At 58.7% G+C, this 21,290-nt stretch overlaps 1 protein-coding gene across 1 annotated transcript; it reads left to right on the top strand.

Annotated features, from left to right (window-relative positions):
• The first annotated feature begins 17,544 nt into the window (after window positions 1–17,544).
• Window positions 17,545–21,019, top strand: BARX1 (BARX homeobox 1). Its single transcript, XM_086684673.1, has 4 exons — window positions 17,545–17,869; window positions 19,479–19,770; window positions 19,852–19,936; window positions 20,356–21,019. Exons 1-4 carry the CDS (start codon window positions 17,641–17,643, stop codon window positions 20,518–20,520), a joined length of 771 nt encoding a protein of 256 aa, XP_086540799.1. The 5' UTR covers window positions 17,545–17,640; the 3' UTR covers window positions 20,521–21,019.
• The last annotated feature ends 271 nt before the right edge of the window (window positions 21,020–21,290 follow it).

The raw sequence follows: 21,290 nt of genomic DNA, 5'->3' as shown, positions 1-21,290 counted from the left end.
TGGATACATTTGAAATACATTTTGCCACTAAAAAATTTTTTTTAATGTTTATTTTCATTTTTGAGAGAGAGAGACAAAGAGAGACAGAGCATAAGCAGGCAAGGGGCAGAGAGGGAGGGAGACACAGAATCCAAAGCAGGCTCCAGGCTCTGAGCTGTCAGCACAGGCCCGACGCAGGGCTCGAACCCACAAATTGGGAGATCATGACCTGAGCTGAAGTTGGACGCTTAACCAACTGAGCCACTCAGCAACCCCCCTGAATAATTTTTTTTTTAATGTTTACTTATTTTTGGGAGAGAGAGTGATTAGGGGTGGAACAGAGAGAGAGTGATTAGGGGTGGAGCAGAGAGAAAGGAGGACAGAGGGTCCAAAGCAGGCTTCAGGCTCTGAGCTATCAGCACAGAGCTCAATGCAGGGCTCAAACCCATGAACCACAAGCTCATGACCTGAACCAAAGTGGGATTCTTAACTGACTGAGCCACCCAGGCACTCCACATTTTCCCATTTTTTAATCTTAAATGATGATTGACTGCTTACAGCAAAAACCAACAACGTATTTTGCAGTTTACAACATATGTAGGATTAAAGTGTACAATAACAACACACAAAGTGTGGGGGGAAAGGACATGTAAGTTGACTGTTGTAAAATTCATGTATTATACATGAGAAAATATGATATTATTTGAACATAGATCGTGATCAACATAAATCCCAGAGCAACTAATAACGCTAATGCATAAATAAAAGAAATCTACCTAATAAGACAAGCATGGAGACAAACTGAAATCATAAAAAAAAGGTATTTGCCTTAAAAGGAGGCAGGGATTAAAAAAAAAAAGCAATGAAGAAAAATAAAAAAGTATCAATACTGTAGACTTAAATCCAACCGTATGGATAACTACGTTAAATGTCAATGGTTTAAGGGCACCTGGGTGGCTCAGTCGGTTAAGTGACCAACTTCAGCTCAGGTCTAGATCTCACAGTTTGTAGGTTTGAGCCCTGCGTTGGGCCCTATGCTGACAGATCAGAGCCTGGAGCCTGCTTTGGATTCTGTGTCTCCCTCTCTCTCTCTCTCTCTCTCTCTCTCTGCCCCTCCCCCACATTCTCTCTCTCGCTCTCTCTCTCTCTCTCTCTCTCTCAAAAATAAACAAACAAAAATTAAATGTCAATGGCTTAAATGCTCACACTAAAAGGCAGAGATAGATAAAAAAGAAAAACACAATTATGTGTTGTCTACAAATAATTCATTTAAATGTAAAACCACAGTCTCCTAGTCAGAGTAATTAGGAAAAAACAAGAAATAGAAGGATCGAAATTGGAAAGAAAGAAACTGTCACATTTGCAGACACGTGACATTACACACACAGAACCCTATAGACTCCACCCTGAGCCTTCTAGAACTCGTAAATGAATTCAGTAATGTGGCAGGATACAAAATCAATATGCAAAGATCTGTTGTGTTTCTATATACTAATAATGAACTATCAGAATGAGAAATTAAGAAAACAATTCCATTTAAAATTGCACCAAAAAAGAATAAAATACTTAGGAATATTTAACCTGAAAATTATCAGGCATTGATGAAAAAAATTGAAAAAGACACAAATCAATGGAGAGATATTCCATGTCCATGGATGGAAAGAATTAATCTTGTTAAAACGTCCGTACTACCCATACTAATACAATGTTGTCATTGAAGCATGCAGGTCTTAAGGAATCCTCTCTCTGACCCTTTGCAACTTCCCTGACAAATCGGCCTGTCTCTGCTTGCACACCTGCAGTGTTAGTGAGCTCACTACCACACAAGGCTTTCAATTTCACCAGAGGCAGTTGGTGCTGGGAACTTGAGGTTTATTTCTGCCTGCAATGGAGGCAGTGTAGCCTAGTGGTTAGTGGGCTTTGTGAGAGCTGAGGTTCAAGCCCCAGCTCCACGCTCACTACAGAGTAAACAGGCAAGTTACCAACGTAGCTAGCCTCAGTCCCCTTATCTGTAAGGAGGAAAGACCATGCCTAACCCCTAGGACTGTTGTGGGTTAAGTGGCTGATGGACCCAGCAGCCACATGGAGGAATAAATAGGTCCTGGACAATGAGAGCTGGGACAAAAATGACATCAGCGCTGGCAGGTGCCTGGAGAGCCAGCCAATCACAGATGGGGAAACTGAGGCCCAGAGGGTGAAGTGGCCCTTGAGCTGTGTAGAGAGCAGTTGAGCAGAGTGACGTGTATGTGGTGGTGAGGATGGAGGGAAACAGCACGCCCACATGTGACCCACTGGCTCCTTACAGCAGCATGTAGACAAGTGTCTGTCGATGGGCCCCTTTACACGGGAGGCCACGGGGGGAACATGGCTCCTCTAAGGACTCTGGCCCGCCGGCCTGACCCCCAGGGGTCCATGTGTGCTGGGTCCCCAGTGACCAAGAGCACCCCTAACAGGGTGTGTTTATAATTACACCTGAACTGTGCAGCCCTCACCTTTGGGGACAAAGCTTCCTGAAACTTGCTTCCCTCCTAAGAACCAAATGCAGAGTCAGCCTGTCCTTGACATTTAGGGCCACGGGGCACCTGTGTTTACCCTGTGCTGCCGAGCCACAGATATGCAGACAGGTCAGAGGGTGGAGGGCGCCGGGCAGAGCTGGGTTCAGGCCCCAAGCAGTTAACAGGGTCAGTTTGGGCCCCGCAGTGTATACAGCATGCCTGGTGCTCCATTATTTAGCACCCTCTCCGGGACACAACAAAACTGTTTTCAGGAATAATCATGAAATGACATGAATCAACCACCATCATGGCGGTAAAGGGACTCAGACAGTAAACTTTTACCTAACTTCATGCCAGTAAAAAAAAACAAAACAAAACTAACTATCTATCTATCTATCTATCTATATGGTACAAAATAGGAAGAAACCAATAGGTTAGTACCCTCGACTTACTTGAGTGTTTTTGAAAGGGGAAAACCTTAAACCTACACATTGGTCTATTGTGGTTTAATAACAATTTAATTTTTTAATGTTTGTTTATTTTTGAGAGAGACAGAGACAGAGACAGAGTGTGAGCAGGGGAGGGGCAGAGAGAGAGGGAGACACAGAATCCAAAATAGGCTCCAGGCTCTGAGCTGTCAGCACAGAGCCCGACGCGGGGCTCGAACACACGAACCATGAGATCATGACCTGAGCCGATGTTGGAGCTTAACTAATTGAGCCACCCAGACGCCCCAATAACAGTTAAATAAAAATTAATTAAGTAGCATAATTTTAAAAGAATAATAAATTCTAATTTCAAAGATAACCAAATTCAGTAAAATATTTCAGGTACAAAATAAATTTGCACTCACAAACAAAATGATTACACTCTACAATCTGCACCGTCATGGCGTTTTGGAGTTTTTTTGTTTTTTGTTTTTGAGATCATTCTTGTGTACCATTTTATATATATATATATGCACACACATACACACATATACATATGTATATGTATATATATATACTTTTTAAGCCTATATTTTTCTTAAGCATTTATTTATTTGTGGGGGGGGGAGGGGCAGAGAGAGAAGGGAACAGAGGATCCAAAGCGGGCCCTGTGCCGAGGACAGAGATCCTGATGTGGGGCTCGAACTCGTGAACCGTGAGATCACGACCTGAGCCAAAGTTGGACACTTAACTGACTGAGCCACCCTGGTGCCCCTCCGCCATTATATATATATATTTTTAAGTTTTTATTTTGAACCATATCACAGATTCAAAGGTCGTAGAGAGAGGTCCCCGTGTACTCTCCATCCCACTCTGCAACCGGTGAATTAAGTAGGGTTAACCAGCGTCAAAAGCAGGAAGTTGACGTTGGTATGTTGATGCTGTTCTTGCCATTTTATCACTTGTGTGGTAACGACCACTGTGTTCCGGACCATGGCACTATTAGCTCTCACCTCCCACTGGATCTCCGTCTCACTGTCGGAGGGTTTGAAAACTAATCGAAACTTCCCGGGGTCTTATGGAATGGCAGATTTGAAGAAGCTGGGAGTCTGTCTTTGTCTTTGTGGTCGCTCTGCTTTCCCGAGGGACACTGACTACCCTGGGTCTCAGGGGTGTGCAATCCCACAGGGCCATGACTGCCAGTGGTCCCGAGCCTTCCACACTCAAGATGGATGTGAATGTCTGGCCTGGCTGCAATCTTCCAGTTATCTGAACAACTTCTGTGCCGGCCACAGTGTTCGTGAAAAGACAAGTAATAAGTGGGCACTAATCTGAAAACTCTGTAGCGGTCGCTTAGAACTAAGACCAACAGGAGATTTGAGTTACACTGTTTAGAGTCGTGGGTGCATGGGGACAATAAAAAGCAGATCCACTTTTACCGAGCTTTTGCTATCGTTCTTCAATTCTCCGCAGACAATGTACCCCCCGTGGCCTTGCCTGCTGCAGGCCCCGCCTTGGCCTCTCTCCCTTGGGCTTCATAGCGCCTTCCGGCCCTGGTTGACACTGAAATTCCAGTCTGGACTTTTTATCTGGAATGGATGTTAAGCTTCTCAATGAGAGGTTCCAGAACAGAGCTGCTGCTTACAGCTGTGCAGATTGTTCGCTGCACAAGGGTACCTGACTTGAGGGCATGTGAGGGCCTCAAACCCAGCCTGTGCTCTGCTGCTGCTGCCATGCCTACCTGCACGAGGGGTGGTCTTTACGTAATTTGTACAAAGATGCTATGCGGGCAGTGTCAGGTGAATCTCGACTGCCAAAGAGACATACTGAAGTCCTAACTCCCCATCCCCTGTGAATGTAACACTTTGGAAATAAGCGTTTTTGCAGATATAACTTGTTAAGATTCTGTCAGGCTGGATCAGGGTGGGCCCCCCCCCCCCCAATGACTGCAGGCCTTGTGAGGAGGGAGACCTGGACACATGGATGGGAATGACCACAGTGGCAGACACGGAGGCCAGCAGGGGCTGGCTCCAGGAGCTTGAAGAGACAAGGAAGGGTCCTCCCCTGGTGTTGGGAGGGAACGAGGCTCTGCGACCCCTCGATCTGGGGGTCCTCCAGCACAGCTAGAAGATAGACTCTGTTGTTCTTTTCTTATTTAAAAAAAAAATTTTTAATGTTTATTCATTTTTGAGAGAGACAGAGCGTGAGTGGGGGTGGGGCAGAGAGAGAGACACACAGAATCTGAAGCAGGTTCCAGGCTCTGAGCTGTCGGCACAGAGCCCGACGTGGGGCTCGAACTCACAAACCACGAGGTCATGACCTGAGCTGAAGTCCGGTGCTTACCCGACTGAGTCCCCAGGCGCCCCTGGACTCTGTTGTTCTAAGCTGCCCCGTGTGTGTGGCTGCTTTGGCAGGAGCCCTGGAAAGCCACACAGGCAGTGACAGCCCTGTTCTAGAACCCTCCTTGTCGGCATTTTTAAACATCAGAACTTCCCCGTCCCCCTGGAAACGTGAAGTCCTCGGCAGGGGTGGAGGTGGGGGTCGGTGAGTCTTGTTCTCAAGGACCTTAAAGGCCTGTGGCAAAGATGACACAATACACATAGACCGCGTCTGCAAACGTTCAGTCTGTAGCTGGAAGGGCTGGAGAGAAGATGGCTCGGGCCAAGTTGCTGTTCCCCGAGCACCCAGCAGAGGGCGATTGGGCCATGCGGTCAGTGCCAGCACCCTGCAGGGGGTCCCCCCCCCCCCCCCCCCGCCCCCGCCTGGCGTCCTTGAGAACCTGCTGGGTGGATGGCAGGCTGTGCTCAGGGCTCCTCCTCCTCTTCCCACAGGAGGGGAAGCCCCCCACCCCTGTCCCGTAGGGTCCCTGGTTCTCCAGGGGATGGGGGTGGGGTGGGGAGGAAGCTGAGGCTCGAGAGAGGCAGGGAGGGTCCAGCCTGGGCACATGCATCTCCTCTGTCCCCACCTGTCCTGGAAAGGCACCTGGCTTCACCCCAAGATCTGAAACCCAAGGCTGGGCCTGCACAAGAAAGGGGGCAAGGGCAAGACAGCAAGTGGCCAGGGGCTCTGGGCAGTGAGCACACAGCCATCTATAGGCGGGGGCCTACGCGGACAGGGGCTCATGCGGGCGGGAGGAGGCCACGCCACCTTTGTGCCGAGAACCCCCTACAGCATCTCTGCGCACAGGCCTCTCCAGACGCATGCACAGCGCCCGCACCTCCCCCCTGCCCACTGCACTGGGCCCGTCGGGGCCTCTCTCCATCTCTTATTCCCAGTACATACAGGCTTCCTCTCTGCTGCCGGACCACTCGGTTCCCCTCCCAGACCTGGGCACCTGCTGATCTCCTAGCACAGGGCTCGAATCTTGGCTGTGCCCTCACTCGCTGCCCTGGTCTATTTTGGGAATGCCTCCAGTCAGCTTCCTTGTCAGAAAGAGGAAGACAATCGCACTAATTGCTCGGGCTTGTGCTCGCTCCCACAGTGACCACTGGCTCCTAAACCCACCACCTCGCTCCAGTCTTGTGAGCACTTACTCTGAACCTGACCTTTTGCTAAGCACCTTGAAAACAGCACCTCATTTTATCCACAGTAACCCCTGAATGTGCGACTGTTACCGTCCCCACCAGGCAGATAGGGAAACTGAGGCTCAGAGAAGTCCTACTGTTTGCCCACAATCCCAGGCTGGTGCTGGGGAGCCAGAGCTGTTGCGGAGCTGTGATCCACCATGGAAACGCAGCATGGACTGGTTTTGTCTCAGAATGTTAGACTAGGAGGGCCCTGGAAGAGCCTCAGTCTCCCTGGGGGAGTGTGGGGGTGATACCAGCCGCCCATCCAGTGATGAGTCTGGCGATCGGGATCTGGAAGAGATTGAGGATGGGGGACTTGGGGGCAGCAGGAAGGAAAAGCAGAAGGCAGGGCCAGCGGAGTGGGGATCCAGGGCAGCGGGAGCCCCGAGCGGAAGGAGACTAGGGGGTCGCCCCGGTGGACAGGCTCTGGCAGGGGTCTCGGGCGCAGGGCAAGAGCTGTGCTCACTCAGCACCTGCTATGGGCCAGGCCGGGAGAGCCGGCCGTGCCTTTCCACCCCCACCCCCACCCTTTGAGGAAGGCTCTCCAGAGACAAGGTGGCTATTAACACAGCCGATGCCCCACCCTCGTGACGCCTGCCGCTGCTTACAAGGGATGAAGGGACTTGAGGAACCACAGCAGCCTGCGACAGTCAGGCCCTTGCAGCCTCATGGTTAGGGAGGTAGGAGCCTTGCAGGGCTGCAGGACTCCAGGGAGGGTCTGGGCCCCACCCTGGGAGGGTCAGTGGTGTCAGGGGGCCAGGACAGAATTGGCCTGCCCAGCTGGTCACAGGCTCAGGGTTCTCCCCACGGCATCCAGATAGTGGTATGGCCCCGGTGCACTCAGACCCTTCCCAACGCCCCATTTGTTCACACTCAGCGAGCAGGCAAACCCCCCACCAGGCACGGCTGTACCAGTCACCTACTCCTGCCAGGACCTAAGGGTCCTGTCAGGGAACAGGAGAAGCGAGGGCACGGTGCCGGATGCAGACACTGGCATCCGCAACTGGGGTCTGTCACCACGAGGGAGGGGAGGACTCCTGTGGGCAGTGCGTTTGCAGGGCAGTGGGGAGGGGAGTGTTGTGACCTGACCCAGACCCAGCTCCAGATGGCAGGTGGGGCAGTGCAGACACCAGACCCGGGTCTCAGAAGAGGGTTAAATTCTACTTGCTACCTTGTCTTGCCTCCCAGAGCCCAGAAGAGCCAAGCAGGGATGGAGACAGAGGAACTGGACACCCTCGCCCCTGCCTGTGTGCACCACCAGCCAGCTCAGCAGCCTCCCTCTCTGGGCAGGGTTTTTCCTGCACTCAACTCTTTAAATTTTTTTTTCAACGTTTATTTATTTTTGGGACAGAGAGAGACAGAGCATGAACGGGGGAGGGGCAGAGAGAGAGGGAGACACAGAATCGGAAGCAGGCTCCAGGCTCTGAGCCATCAGCCCAGAGGCCGACGCGGGGCTCGAACTCACGGACCGCGAGATCGTGACCTGGCTGAAGTCGGACGCTTAACCGACTGCGCCACCCAGGCGCCCCTGCACTCAACTCTTAATTGCAGCAGGATGGTATCTGGATACTAGGTGACCAGAATGATCTTTGTTTCTGCTCCAGGCCAGCAAGCGGCACAGAGGTCCTGCCCACTGTGGCCAGCTCCCTGCCAAAGGGCCTCCCCAGGTGTCAGCAGGCGTGTGGGGACCGGCACGCTGTGATCTCTTGGCAGGGCAGACCCCCCGCTTTGCCCCTGGGGCGTGGAGGAGTGTCCTGTCCTCTTGTGTTCTTTTTACTCCAGAGCAGAAGTCACATTTGACAGCACGGGTCTCCGTACCGAATTGGTTTCTACTGCTGCCTAACGAATCACCACAAACAGCACACACTCGTTATCTCGGGGTGTCTGCGGGCCAGGGGTGCAGGCAGGGTTCTCTGCTGGAGGTCCCACAAAGGCGCCCAGGCCGTTGATAGGGCTGCCCTCATCTGCAGGTCCAGCTGACCATGGACCCACTTCGAAGCTCATTCGGGCTGTTGGCATCACTCACCTCCTTGCTCTCTGCTCCCGGAGGCCCCCCCTGGGGTCCTGGTCCCATGGCCCCTCCATAGGGCCCTCACCACGTAGCAGCCAATTTCCAGGCCTACAGAACCATCTCCTGACCTCAGGGAGGCCCCTGTCCCCCGGTTGGGTCAAGTCCGGGATAATTTCCCTTTTGATCAATTCAACACAACCAGTTAGGGACCTCAATTACGTTAGCAAATCCTGTCTGTCAGATAAGGTACCAACCAGCAGGTACGCCCACGGTCTGGGGGTTACACAGGGCACGTCACCAGGGGGTGCTCTCAGAATTCAACCGGCCTCGATTCCCTGCTCTGCACTTAGAGAAATTTTATTCTCATCTGTAGTAGAAACATAAAACAGCAGGGCATTTAAAACCTGGATTTCTAAACTAGGGTAGGTCTCTCACATGACGTGTACTGAAAGGATCTGCTTCCTCTTGTTCTGACACGTGGCTCATCGTCTGGGAAAGAGGCCCACAGAGCACGATGAGCTGAACGACAACGGTCTCTTCAACCCCCTTTTGTTCCATGAGAACAGAAGGTAATGAATAATTGGCAGGCCTCCTGGACAGTTGTATGGGTTGTGCACTGAAGTGCCCTTCACAGCACAGTCAGTAATACCCCCGAGAGCTGTGTAGTCTGTACATGGTGGTTCTGGCTATGTGCTTACAACAGGGGGCTCCAGACCTTCCCTGGTCCCCAACAGCTGTCCCCAGCCTGTCCCCAGGTGCCAGGAGGGTCTACAACCGTAACTCCCTGGCTGAGGATGCTGCCGGGTGTACCACTAAATGCAAAACCATTCGGGAACCACCGTGTTTCTGGAACAAGGCTTTTAGCCTCGAAGCAGGTGACTACCCAGACCTCCCAGAAGGTCTTGGACCCCCACCCCAAGCTTACATTCCAGAGGGCTTTCCAGCCCCAGAAAATGGTTTTCCTCCACCTCCCTGCCCCTGCCTGCCACACCCCGACACCGAGTCAGCTGCCTCCTCCCCTGACCTCTCCTGGGGTTCCCAGAGCGGACCGTTCTTCCCAAAGCCACCACGTTTGGTCACCCCCTGTCTTCAACGCCCATCTGCTCTCCTAGACAGCCAGGATGGGCCCGGGGCAAGGCTGGCACAGGGGCCCAGAACCCTGAATGGGGCCTGCCTCCCAGGGCTGCCTGCAGTCAGCAGCCAGCGAGGCCTGTGTGCACTGACGGCTGCTGGGCCGGGCCTCCCCACCCACCCCCTGTGTGGGAGCAGGAGCGGCTGCCTGGGGAGGTGCAGGGAGGAGGAGGCCAGATTTAAACACAGTGAGCAAGGTGTGCTTCTGGACACCTGGCTGGAGGTGACATCTGGCAGTGGGAGCCACTGGCTCAGTAGCCCTTGTCCTAGTGAGGATTAAATGAGACGGTATGAGAGCGGGACTCGGAGGACATGCTCCTCAAACCGTTCCCAGGGTGATTCCACTTGGGGAGTGCACACTGGAGCCCTTCTCAGCAGTAGGGCCCAGAAAACATCCGCAGATGTCAGGAGAGGGCGTGGGGCATGGAGCTCCAGCCTGCTAGGTTTCCAAAGGCTGGCTGTGTCCAAAATATCCAAACACTGAAAAGCCGACACACCGCCAGCACACTGATTGGAACATTAACACCCCCCAGAAGCCGTGAGCTCATCGCGTCTGCATCTGGAAGCTCTTCACCCCTGGCTGGGTGCGACAGCATGTCACCTGCTCTAGAAAGCTGTCCATCTCTCCCCACCTGTCCCCACCCGTGTCACAGCTTCACCCTTGCTATCAGTTGTGAGCACATCTCTACCTCTCTCCGCGGCTAAACTGTGCTCCTCGAGGGCAGATAAATTGCCCTTTCCTTTGTCTCCTTAGCATCCAACAGACGTCTGGTACGTAAAGGGGAGAGAAATTTCTGGCTTGTTTTTCCTTTTGATGAGGAAAAGAGCCTCCGGGGGAGCCTGGTTATGACTCAATCCGACCAGCAGATGGCGCGAGAGCCATTGAAGATGCAGATGGGGGAGCCGTGAGGCCTCTGCACGAACGAGATTTCCTGGAAATATTTCTAGCAAGTAACACATTTATAATAGCTGTTTTTCTGTCATATTCTTTCCCGTTGCATATTCCTTGCAGGATTTGTCACTTGGCAGCTGCAAAGGCCTGCAAAGGCTCAGGACTTGGGAAACTTCCAGAAAATCAAGGATGTGGCTCCCTTGTCCATCCACATTTCAACAGCTGGAGAGGATTTAGATGGAATTGAGTAGAGATGGGAAAGGATGGGCCCTGGACGGAGCACTCATACCCATGGTAGCCTTTGCCTTTCCGGGGCCAGCAGGCAGGTCACTGGGTTCTCAATAGCCAGGACTCTCCAGAGGACCCAATCCTAGGAGTGTCTTAGCACTGCCACTGAAGGGAGTGAGTTCCCTGTCACCAGGAGTGTGCAAAGCACTGGAAATGGGGGGGGGTAAATAAACAATCCTTAAAGGACTATTGTGAGAGCCCATCTATTCGATGAGCTGACAACTCTAAACCATGCGTGTATAACACAGTATGAGCATCGAGAAGATTTTAAATTGTTAAGAAGTCAAACACGGTCATAGGAATGAACTACATAATTTATGTGTCCAAGGCTCCAGCGCTAAACTAAAGGGTGCTTATGTGGGGAAAACACTAAAAAAAATTTTTTTTTTGCTTAGGTAACACCTCTGATGTAGAAGTACATATGTGTGTGCATGAGAATCAGAAATAGACTACAAATAGTAGACCAGAAAACCAGACTGCCTGGCTGTGCATGGCCCCTGCACCCACGACGGCTGTGACATTTTTAAATGGTCAGAACAAATACAAATAAGAATAATATTTTGCCACATGTGAAAATTAAATGAAATCCAAGTGTCAGTGTGCATAAATCAAGTGTGGTCGGCACACAGCCAGGACACGTTCTCTCTGGCTGCTTTCTCACTGCCGAGCAGAGGGGGTTACTGCAACAGACCGTGTGGACGCAAAGCCTAAAATCTTGATGTATCCGGCCCTTTACAGAGAAAGTCTGGGGCCCCTGATCTAGGCTATTAAAACTGGCAAGGAGGAGAATTCACCCAGTTCACTCCTTTCATTGTCTCATTTGGGGAAACCGAGGCAATAGACAGGAAGTGGACTTGCTCAAGGGCAGGAGAAGGAAAGGACCAGAAACCAGGGTCCTGGGCTCATTGTGGGGTCCTTTGTGCTCTGGATGGCATTTGGACACTTGCGAGTTGGGCCTCGGGGCCCCTCCTTAGCACTCAAAGACAGGTACAAGATGCTGCAGGAAGCCCAGGTCAGGCGGGGGCAGGGGGCAGGACAGCCTGGTGTGTGGGGACGGCACCAGAGTCCTGACCCCATCCCCACTCAGACCAGCAGGAGGGAGGGGAGTCTGGGGACCAGAGGCTGTACTGTCCTGCTGTCTGAGGGGTGAGGCAGCTGTGGCTTCTCTGTCCCCTGTAGCCCCGCCCACATCCCCAGTCCCAGGAGAAGGGATGGAGGAAGAGGAGAGGCACAGGTGTGAGTCCCTACTTGAACTCCGACAACCTGATCTGTCCTCCCAGCTGCTGGCGGACCCAACCTGAGGAGCTGGTGCGGCCCTCCCAACCTGCCTGGGGGGAGGGGCGGCGGGGCCAGACAGTGGCTGGGTCTCCGCCCGGGCCCCCAGGTACCCCGCTGGCTGGCTAGGAGGGAGACGTGGTCCAGGTACGCAGGCCACGGGCCCCTCCACGGGTTCTGCATCGGGCACCCTGGAGCCACCCATGAGTGCAACCCTCGCCTTATCATCAGAAAGACTGACTGGCTTAGCCCTCCTTCTGACCGAAGACACTGGGGAGGGAGCAGTGTGTGCGAGAGGGGAGCAGAAGGGCGGAAGGGAGCCCCAGCGGAAGGTGACCCAGGTGAAGGAAGAGCTAACAAGTAAAAGAAGAAAGAGGGTGAGTGAATGCAGGGAGGGACTAGAAACAGGAGAGCCAACAAGGATGGAAAAGGAAAGCAAACGAAAGGGGAGCAGAAGCAGTTTCCAGGCGCACCTGGAGAGGGGGGGCCCGCTGGAGAGACCCTGCCTCCGCTGCGGGGCCTCTCCTCGTCTGCTGCCTTCGAGGCCAGTGACGCGGAGGGGGGGCGGCCAGTGGGCGACCTGGCACCTGCTGTGATGGCGGAGACGGCCGTGGGGGCGGCCTGCACGGACCCTCCCTCTCCCTGAGGCGGAGCAGCTCCCAGTCCCAATGCGGTCTGGAATGCACGCCCAGGCAGGAGTCTGACCAGTCTGGGGGCCTGGCACCGTATCCCCGGCCACAGGGCCCAGAGCGCGGGGCACATCCCCAGGCCGCCCACACCCGTCCTCGGGTCCCCATCGAACACCGGCCCCAGCGGCCACCGCTTCCGGCCCGGGTGTGGACTGGGATCCAAGGTCCCTGCGGAGCCTCCTGGGGCCAGGCGGAGGGGTTGGCGTGAAAGGAGGCGGGACATACAGGGGGCTGACGAGGCTGGGTGGTCTGGGGTCTCCGCTGCCTCGAGCCAGTTACTACCTGCCTACAGATTTATCTTTTAAAATTCACACTTCTAGGGGCGCCTGGGTGGCGCAGTCGGTTGAGCGTCCGACTTCAGCCAGGTCACGATCTCGCGGTCCGTGAGTTCGAGCCCCGCGTCGGGCTCTGGGCTGATGGCTCGGAGCCTGGAGCCTGTTTCCGATTCTGTGTCTCCCTCTCTCTCTGCCCCTCGCCCGTTCATGCTCTGTCTCTCTCTGTCCCAAAAATAAATAAACGTTGAAAAAAAAATAAAAAAAATGTTAAAAAAAAATAAAATTCACACTTCTAAAGAAAACCACACGTTTAAGAAAAATAACTACAAAACAAAAATAAAATAGCACATCCAAAGGAGCAAGTTTGTAAAATACCAGAAAAGGAATAATTTGAAGAGAAGAAGGAGGGATGTGTCTTAAGGCGCTGTCCCGAAACCCGATTTGAGCCCCAAGCTCACAGGGGTTTGAAATGATCCAAAACGAAAAGTCTACACTTGACATCGAAACTTTCGTAAAGGAAGGCGTCTCCAACGAGAAAGTCACTCGGCGATCCCTGAGAGATGTGACCTGCGAGAGTGAGGACCCCGAGATCTTCTGCTTTGAAGGCAGGACAGAGGTGGCCAGTCTCGAACCCGCGCACCGGGAGCGCGAGCAGGGCGCGAGCCGAAGGCGCACGGTGCGTTCGGGGCGCTGCGCACTTGAGGTCCGGCGGGTGCGGGAGCCACCTCCGCCTGCCGGGCCGGGCCGGGGACAACCAGAACCGTAGGCTTCCGGGAGGGGAGCGAGGATGAGCACCTGCGCGCGGGGCTGCGCCGGGACCCGCTGGCCCGTCGGGGCTCGCGGAGGAAGCGTGGGAGTCCCCGCAGGCAGCTGCTGAGACGTCGCATTGGGAGGTGAGCCCACAGGTCTGGAAGCAACGTACCCTCCGTTCCCGCCCTGACTCCGTTTTGCGGCGTAAGATCCAAGCCCACGGCCAACGGGGGAGGAGACGCAAAGAAACCCGCCGGAGCCGGGGTCGGGTGGGGGCTGGTCCCAGGCCCCTCCCGGCCCCTCTGGGCCCCTCCCGGCCGTGCAGAAGCAGCGCCGCCGGCCTCGCCCAGGTCCGCGCACTTCCGACTCAGCCTCCCCGTCTGCGTCGGGGCTCGGGACAACCACGGCGAAAGGCTCCCTCGAGGAGGCGCCGGGGGAGGAGGGGGAGTCTGGAACCCGGGCACCCCTGCTGAGGGGTTGCTTAGGGAGGGAGTTACTCCCTCCCCGCGTCTCGCTTCCAGCTCGGCCGCGGGGTCCGGAAGGGCAGCTCAGTGGGGGAAAGCGGCCCCAGCCGGCGCCGGGACCCCCCAGCCACCTGAAGCCCCTCGCCGCCCGCCGCTGGGAGAGGGTGGCTGGCCTCGGGCGCTGAGGTCACCTTTTCCACTGCGCCCGCCGAGAGCGGACGGTTTCCGGGATTTTCGCGGCGGCGGCGGCGGGAGGCCCCAGTCGGGTCCCAGGCGTTGGCTCGGCTGCTGCGCCCCTGGGGTGGGGGCTCGGAGGCTCCTCCGCCCCGGGTGCCCCCTCCTATAGGACGGGGAGGAGGGACCCACGGTGAACCTTTGCCGGCCCACGACGCGGCAATTCCCGAGCAGAAGAGGCCCTGCTACCGTTCGTGCGCATTTTTTCGCCTAAGAGGGGTTTATCTGCGGGTCTGCTTGGGATCGCGCCCGCGGGGAGGCCTCCTCCGGCGGGGAGGTCAGAGGCCTTCCCACCGGGCATGGGAGACCTGAGGGAGGGTGATGGGCGGGCCGGCTTCTCTTGGGACCGAGGCCCAGACCAAGGCCTCCGACTGGTCCCCTGGAGGCATTCTGCGAAGAGCCCGGGGCCTCATTCCCTGCGCGCAGACCTCACCAGCCACGGAGAAAGCGCCCGGATGGTGTCCAAAGAGCTGGGGGAGGCACTCTGGGCCTCCGCACCTGCGAAATGGGGTGTGGGCTGGGCTGCGCAGTGTTCTGACTCCCCCAAATCTAGAGGTGAGGTCTCACCCTGACCATGACTTCCTTCTCTCAAGCCTGACCTAGGAGGCCAATGTGGGGGGGGGGGGGGCAGATGGGTCTGTTGACCGCTGCTGGAAACCCAGTGTCATCTGGGACCTGGTCTTCCATCTAAGGACCCGAGACCGCCTGGAGCAGCAATTGCATCGGGAAGAGACGGCTCAGAGCTGAGAAACTTCTGTCAGGGGTTCAAAAGTGGGGGTGAAGGGATAGAGTGGAGGTGGCTGGGCCTAACCCTCCAAAGGAAACACCCCCATCTATGCCCTTGTAAAGACGCTGCGAAGAGGGGGAGGGGGAGGGCTAGTGAGGATGGGTGGAGGCTGGTGGGCCCAACTGGGGTGGGGGCGGTGAGAGGAAAATGGTGTGATGCTGACATGTGCAGGGAGCACATGGTGAACGAGCCCTGCTCCTCCTGGCCCGGGGTGGGGGGGGGGGTGGGGGGTGGGGACGGGCAGTGCCGTCCAGGAGCCGCTGGGTTCTCCCTGGGACAGCTGGCATGGTGGCCCCACCCCCCATCATGCCACCTCTCATGGGGAGGGTGGCCGGCTCAGTGTGGGACACTGTCATTCTCAGTGGGTCCCACACTGTCCCCTTTCCAACAACAACCATGTGACTCACAAGACCACCCACAGGTGGAGCGCCTGGAAGCCCCCTTTCAGACCTGATGCTGGCTGTTACGTCCAGGAAGGGGCAGCTCCAGCCAGTCACCCGACCACTGCAGGGGGAAGCAGCTGGGATCTCAGAGCCTCTGGCAAGACATTGTCTTTGTCCCTACGGACAAGAAGTCTCGGCCATCTCCTAGTTCACGAAGGGGCTGGGGGGGGGGGTGTGCAGGGAGTGGGGCTGTCCTAGAGGTCTCACTGCCTGCCCTGGGGCTAGAGAGCCTGCATCCACTGGCAGAATGCAGGCCGTGGGTCTGTAGGCCATTTCCCAGAAGCAAACACTGAGGCCTGGGGCAGAGCTCATATAGGGGGAGAAGTGGACAAGGACCTCGGCTGAGGGACTGCCGAGCGGCTCTCCTCAGCCTCCCAGAGACACCCGTCCACCCCCATTGATATCCTCCTTGCCCAGACAAATGGTGTACTCCTCCCCAACAGACCTGTGGGGCACATGGGTGCAGGACCCCCCCTACTGAGTTGTCATAGCCTCCCTGGAGCCAAGAGTCGGCATCCCCTCAGGACAGGTCTGGAAGGTGAGGCCCAGATGGGGCAATGGCTTGTGGGGAGTGGTGGGAGCCAGAGATGGGAGAAACTCGGCCGAGAGGGTGTGGTGGGGGGGGGGGGCTGTTCACCCGACGGCTCAGGTTGATATTCCTGCAGTGATGAAGAGAAGCAGCCAGGGAAGGCTGGACCTCCTCCAGTCACGTGGGGGTACTCTAAGGCTCAGAGACCCGTAGGGCAACGCCAGTTGCCCCCAGGCTCTCAGCGCGCCCTGTGGCCCCTCAGCCGGCTCAGCCCTGGGGACAGTTTTCTCTCTTACTGTAAAGCTGGGGAAAGGGGAGGCTGCAGCCTGTCCTTCCCGGACATCCGTGTCTTCCTCCAGGGGGGCAGAACCCACCCCACAGCCAGCGGGGTTGCCAAGGAGGACGTGTCCATGCATCACTTGGCGATGTAATGAATCCCGCTGGAGCACCACCCCTCAGGGCAGCCAGCTCGGGACAAATGAGGCCATGCCTGGTAAACTGAGGCGGGGGTGCACAGGTGCGGCCGCCGCTCTTCGAGTTTCGGCTGCCTCCCGCTGCACCCCGGCCTGGCGGGCGGCTCTGAGCGCCGGCCAGGAGGCTTGCGCACAGCTACCCCTTTCCCAGCGAGCTTCGCGGCCTTTGCCTCTCCTCCCCCGACCTCTCCAGGGCTGTCTACCCACCCCCCGCCCCCCCCTCCACCTCCTCCGGCCAGGCCGCTGCCTTCCTAGCGGCCCCGGCTCTCTCTTTACCGCCCCTTGCCCAGCCCTGCCGGCCTCTGTGCCCTGCGGCACGTCGCGGCCCGCGGCTCCCGCTTCTGCCGGCCGCTCTCCGCGCACGTCTCGGCGTCCGTGGCACCCCCACCCCTGTCTCGCAACTTGTGTGGCCTCGCCGTTTCGCGCTGGCCCCTCTCACCTCGGTCTCGAGCCCTCCGCTCCCACCTCTGGGGTCTGGTCCCCGAGCTCTCCGGCTCTCTCCTTCCTGGGAGTGCGCTTCGCCGGGTCCCCTCGGTCTGGTCGGCCCGCCCCTCGAGCGGCCCCCTCTCTCCCGCCTCCCTCCCGTCTCCGGCCTCCCTGGGGCTCTCGCCCCGGGGGTGGGGGTGGGGGTGGGGGCGGCGGCGGCGGCGGCGCGGGGCGGGGCGGGGCGGCCGGGCGGGGCGGGGCGGGGCGGTGACGCGGGGCCGGCCGGGCAAGAGGCGCGGTGGCGCGGGGCGGGGGCGCAGTCCCGGGTCCGACCGGCCGAGCCCCGCGCGCCCCGCCCGCGCCCTGCGCCTCCGCCCCGGCCGGCCGGCGGGGGAGGGGGGCATGAGCCGGCGCCCGCGCGCCGCCCGGAGCTGCGGGCCGGCCTAGAGCCCCGCGCGGGGCCCCCGCGCCCAGCCGCCACCGCCACCGAGCCGCGGGCGCCGCGATGCAGCGGCCTGGGGAGCCCGGCGCCGCGCGCTTCGGGCCGCCCGAGGGCTGCGCCGACCACCCGCCGCACCGCTACCGCAGCTTCATGATCGAGGAGATCCTCACCGAGCCGCCGGGGCCCAAGGGCGCCGCGCCCGCCGCCGCTGCCGCCGCCGCCGCCGCGGGCGAGCTGCTCAAGTTCGGCGTGCAGGCGCTGCTGGCGGCGCGGCCCTTCCACAGCCACCTGGGTACGTGCGGGGCCGCGCGGTGTGGGGGTGGGGGTGGGGGAGAGGGACAGGCGCCTCGAGGTCGCCGCTCGGGGCAGGCGCCGGGCCGCGCACGGACCTGGCCGGCTGGAGGGGGGCGTCCGCTCTCCCCTCCGCCGCCGACCTGCGGCCTCCGGGCGCGGGCGCAGGACCGGACTGCTAATGTCTGACTGCGGGTCAGAGCGACCTCAGGCTTCGGGCTCCCGGGCCTCAGCCGCAGAGGGCTGGTCGGGAGTGGCCGCCGCTGCCCACGGCGGGGAAGCCGGACCTTTGGGGAAGAAGCCCGTGTCTCTGGGGGGCTGTGCTGGGGGCTGACGCCGGTGCCGGCGCCTCAGGTGGGAGCCCCGCGGCCTCTGCTGCAGCGCCCACGCCCCTGGGCCTGGCCTGGGGACCAGAGGCCTGGCTGTGAGCCGCTGCCCGCCTGGCCCTCCCCCTCCAGGTCGGCTGGGCCTCCTTGGGTCTGGAGCTGCATGCTCCGGCCTTTTCTGACGCCGCGGGTCCTTCCTCTTCCTTGCTTGGCCGATCCTGCCTTTCCCTGCCGGTCCCTCTCCGAGGCACCCCTTCTTCTTCTGGCCCTTCCCCCCTGCCCCCGCCCCGTCGGCTTCTCCCTAAGGGGTCTGTCTGCCCTTACCGCTCTCCCCTCCCCCCCCCATGGGCTTCTCCCTAAGGGGTCTGTCTGCCCTCCCTCTCCCACCGTCTCCCAAGGATCCTTTCTCCCCTCCTCACATTTGCCTCCACGCTGCCCGGCCCTCGCCTCCTCCAGCAGGGCGAGCCTGGGCCGCAGTGAGATGCCCGCCCGGGCAGGACCCCCGCGCGGCAGACTGCCTTGCCCTGCACCCTTGACTCTGCAGCCGCTGCTCGGCCAGCGCACGGGGCAGCAGGGCCCGTCCGTTCGTGCGTGCGTTCCAAGTCCAGCTCTGAGGCAGCCTCCCCGCTGCTCTTTGCAGTGCTGTTAACAATTCGTTGGAAGCGGGCAAAAAAAGAAAAACCAATCATCACAGGACTAATGAAAAATGAAAAGGTCTTCGCGGGAAGAGTCTAAACAGAGAAAACAGGAAGGGTACTTTCCTGACTCGCGGGTGCTCGGAGTTTCCCGGAAGCGCCCAGCCCCACCCCCGCTAAAGACCGGCCGCCTGCCCGCCGCGTGGCTGTGGTGCCGGGCCCAGGACGCCAGATGCGCTCACTCGTTTAACAAACGTCTTGTTCCGGCCGGGCCGCGGCGATGCCGACTCGGTTGGGGCAAACGCTCGCCCTTCTCTTTGCCACTTCTTGCTTTTCCTTTTCTGTGAAAGACACACACTGTGCTTCTCCCTGCCGAAGCCTTGTGTGCATTGAGAATCCCCAAATCCCGGAGGCGGTTGGGGCCTGGGGAACAGCAACCAAAGGCGGGGGTGCGGGAGGCCCCCCCTCGCAGACTCCAGGGACGCTGGCTTTGGAGAGTGTCACCCTAGGCGCGCGGCACAAATCGCGCTCTTTGTGACCGGGCAGGAAGGGTTTGTGCTGGGTGGCGCTGGCCAAGCGCACAGTGCTGGGGATCTTTAGCAGGGAGCAGGGCCCAAGCTCATCGGCTCCCCACTCTCTCTCCCTCCAGCCGTGCTGAAGGCCGAGCAGGCAGCGGTGTTTAAGTTCCCGCTGGCGCCGCTCGGGTGCTCGGGGCTGGGTTCAGCGTTACTGGCCGCAGGGCCTGGACTGCCCGGCGCCCCTGGCACACCGCACCTGCCGCTTGAGCTGCAGCTCCGTGGGAAGCTGGAGACGCCCGGCACCGGGGAGCCGGGCACCAAGGCCAAGAAGGGGCGTCGGAGCCGCACAGTGTTCACCGAGCTGCAGCTGATGGGCCTAGAGAAACGCTTCGAGAAGCAGAAGTACCTCTCCACGCCCGACAGGTAGCCTGGGTCCCGGCTGAGCCCGGCGGATGGTGGGAGGAGTCTACTTGCCCAGCTGAGGGTGCACCCTGCTCTTTCCAGAATAGACCTCGCGGAATCCCTGGGCCTGAGTCAGTTGCAGGTGAAGACGTGGTACCAGAATCGGAGGATGAAGTGGAAGAAAATAGTGAGTGTGCCTGTGGCTTTCCGCCCCTGGTTGGCGCCAGGCCCCCGTGCCCTCTAGGAGCCACCCTCTTCTCTCCCCTCCCCACCTCCCCACCGCCTCCTAGACGTGGCACCAACCCTTCCGATTCCCTCCGCGGCTAGTGCCCGCAGGGACCCCCTCTGCTCCCTCCTTATCTCTGGGTGCCCTAGCACAGCCCACATTCCTTCGTGCTCCGCTGCGCCCCCAGGCTTCCTGGCAGCCTGAACCCCCAGGCCCAACCCTTCGGCTCAAATGGCCGCCATTTCCTGGGGCCAGGCGCGGCCTCAGATGGCCTGGTGGTGCCCGTGGGAAAGTGCCCGGCAGGCCCTGCCTGGGCACGGGGCACGGAGTCCCGCTGCCTGGTCCCAGCTCACCGCGGTGCCGGCCCTTCCTCTGCACAGGTGCTGCAGGGCGGCGGCCTGGAGTCTCCCACCAAGCCCAAGGGGAGGCCCAAGAAGAACTCCATTCCCACGAGTGAGCAACTCACGGAGCAGGAGCGCGCCAAGGAGGCGGAGAGGCCGGCGGAGGCGCCAGGCGAGATCATCGACAGGAGCCGCGAGGACTGAGCGTGCAAAGCGGCGAGCCGGGACCCCCGCGCTGCCGAGGCCCCCTCCGCGCGCGGGAAGCCGCGAGTAGGCCCTTCTGCGGCCCCGCCATTTGCTTTCTAAACGTTTCATTATTACCTTGAATGCGGACAGTTAGGGGCCAAGAAAGGACACAGACCCTGCAGCCAAGCCCGGCCCCAGTGCGCTCCCCGGCCCGGGCCTGGAGACTCGCGTCTGGCGCGTGGCATGCCTGGGCCCGGAGCTCCGCGCGCATTCACGCCCCGCTCCTCTCCCGCACCCCCACCGGCCTCGGCCGGCCCCCCGCGTCCGGACGCCGCCGGCACACACCCGCTTCCGCGCGTCGGGGACTCAGCGGCCCGGCGCAGGCCACCACGGCCCGACAGGGCGCGCGGACAGCCCGGTGGCTCTACCCTGAGGCCGGGCCCCCGACGTCGCTGGGGCTCCTACCCCTCTCTTGCGAAGACAGTGATTTTTTTCCAATAAAATATTTTATGACACAGCCGGGCTTGATGAAGGGGGTCTCTGAGTCCGCGGGGCTAGGGGAGGGTGGTCGTGGCAAAGCAGGAGGGACGCTTGCAGTGGCTCCTGAAACATCCTTTCCCCGGGCTACGTGGAAGCGAACCGTGACCTGCCCCACGGGCTCGGACTGGGCACGGCAGGCGGCTGGGTTGCTGCAGGATTCCTGGAACCGCTTCTGCTCGGTGTGAGGGGCTGGGGTGAGCCTCCGCCCCTTTCCTCCAGCCCAGGGCGCCGGCAGTAGCAGCCACGCT

The sequence above is a fragment of the Puma concolor genome, chromosome D4 (genome assembly GCF_028749965.1).
Source record: "Puma concolor isolate L17-30 chromosome D4, mPumCon1.1.hap2, whole genome shotgun sequence".
NCBI classification, from domain to species: domain Eukaryota; kingdom Metazoa; phylum Chordata; class Mammalia; order Carnivora; family Felidae; genus Puma; species Puma concolor.
Note: the sequence above shows the minus strand (reverse complement) of the source record. Positions and strands in the feature narration are given on the sequence as shown.

What these genes read in the sequence shown, in the direction of transcription:
- BARX1 (XM_086684673.1), top strand. Translation starts at nt 17,641, where the DNA reads ATGCAGCGGCCTGGGGAGCCCGGCGCCGCGCGCTTCGGGCCGCCCGAG. An exon ending in GCCCTTCCACAGCCACCTGG is followed by an intron (nt 17,870 to 19,478) that starts GTACGTGCGGGG and finishes CTCTCCCTCCAG; the next exon opens with CCGTGCTGAAGGCCGAGCAG. An exon ending in TACCTCTCCACGCCCGACAG is followed by an intron (nt 19,771 to 19,851) that starts GTAGCCTGGGTC and finishes TGCTCTTTCCAG; the next exon opens with AATAGACCTCGCGGAATCCC.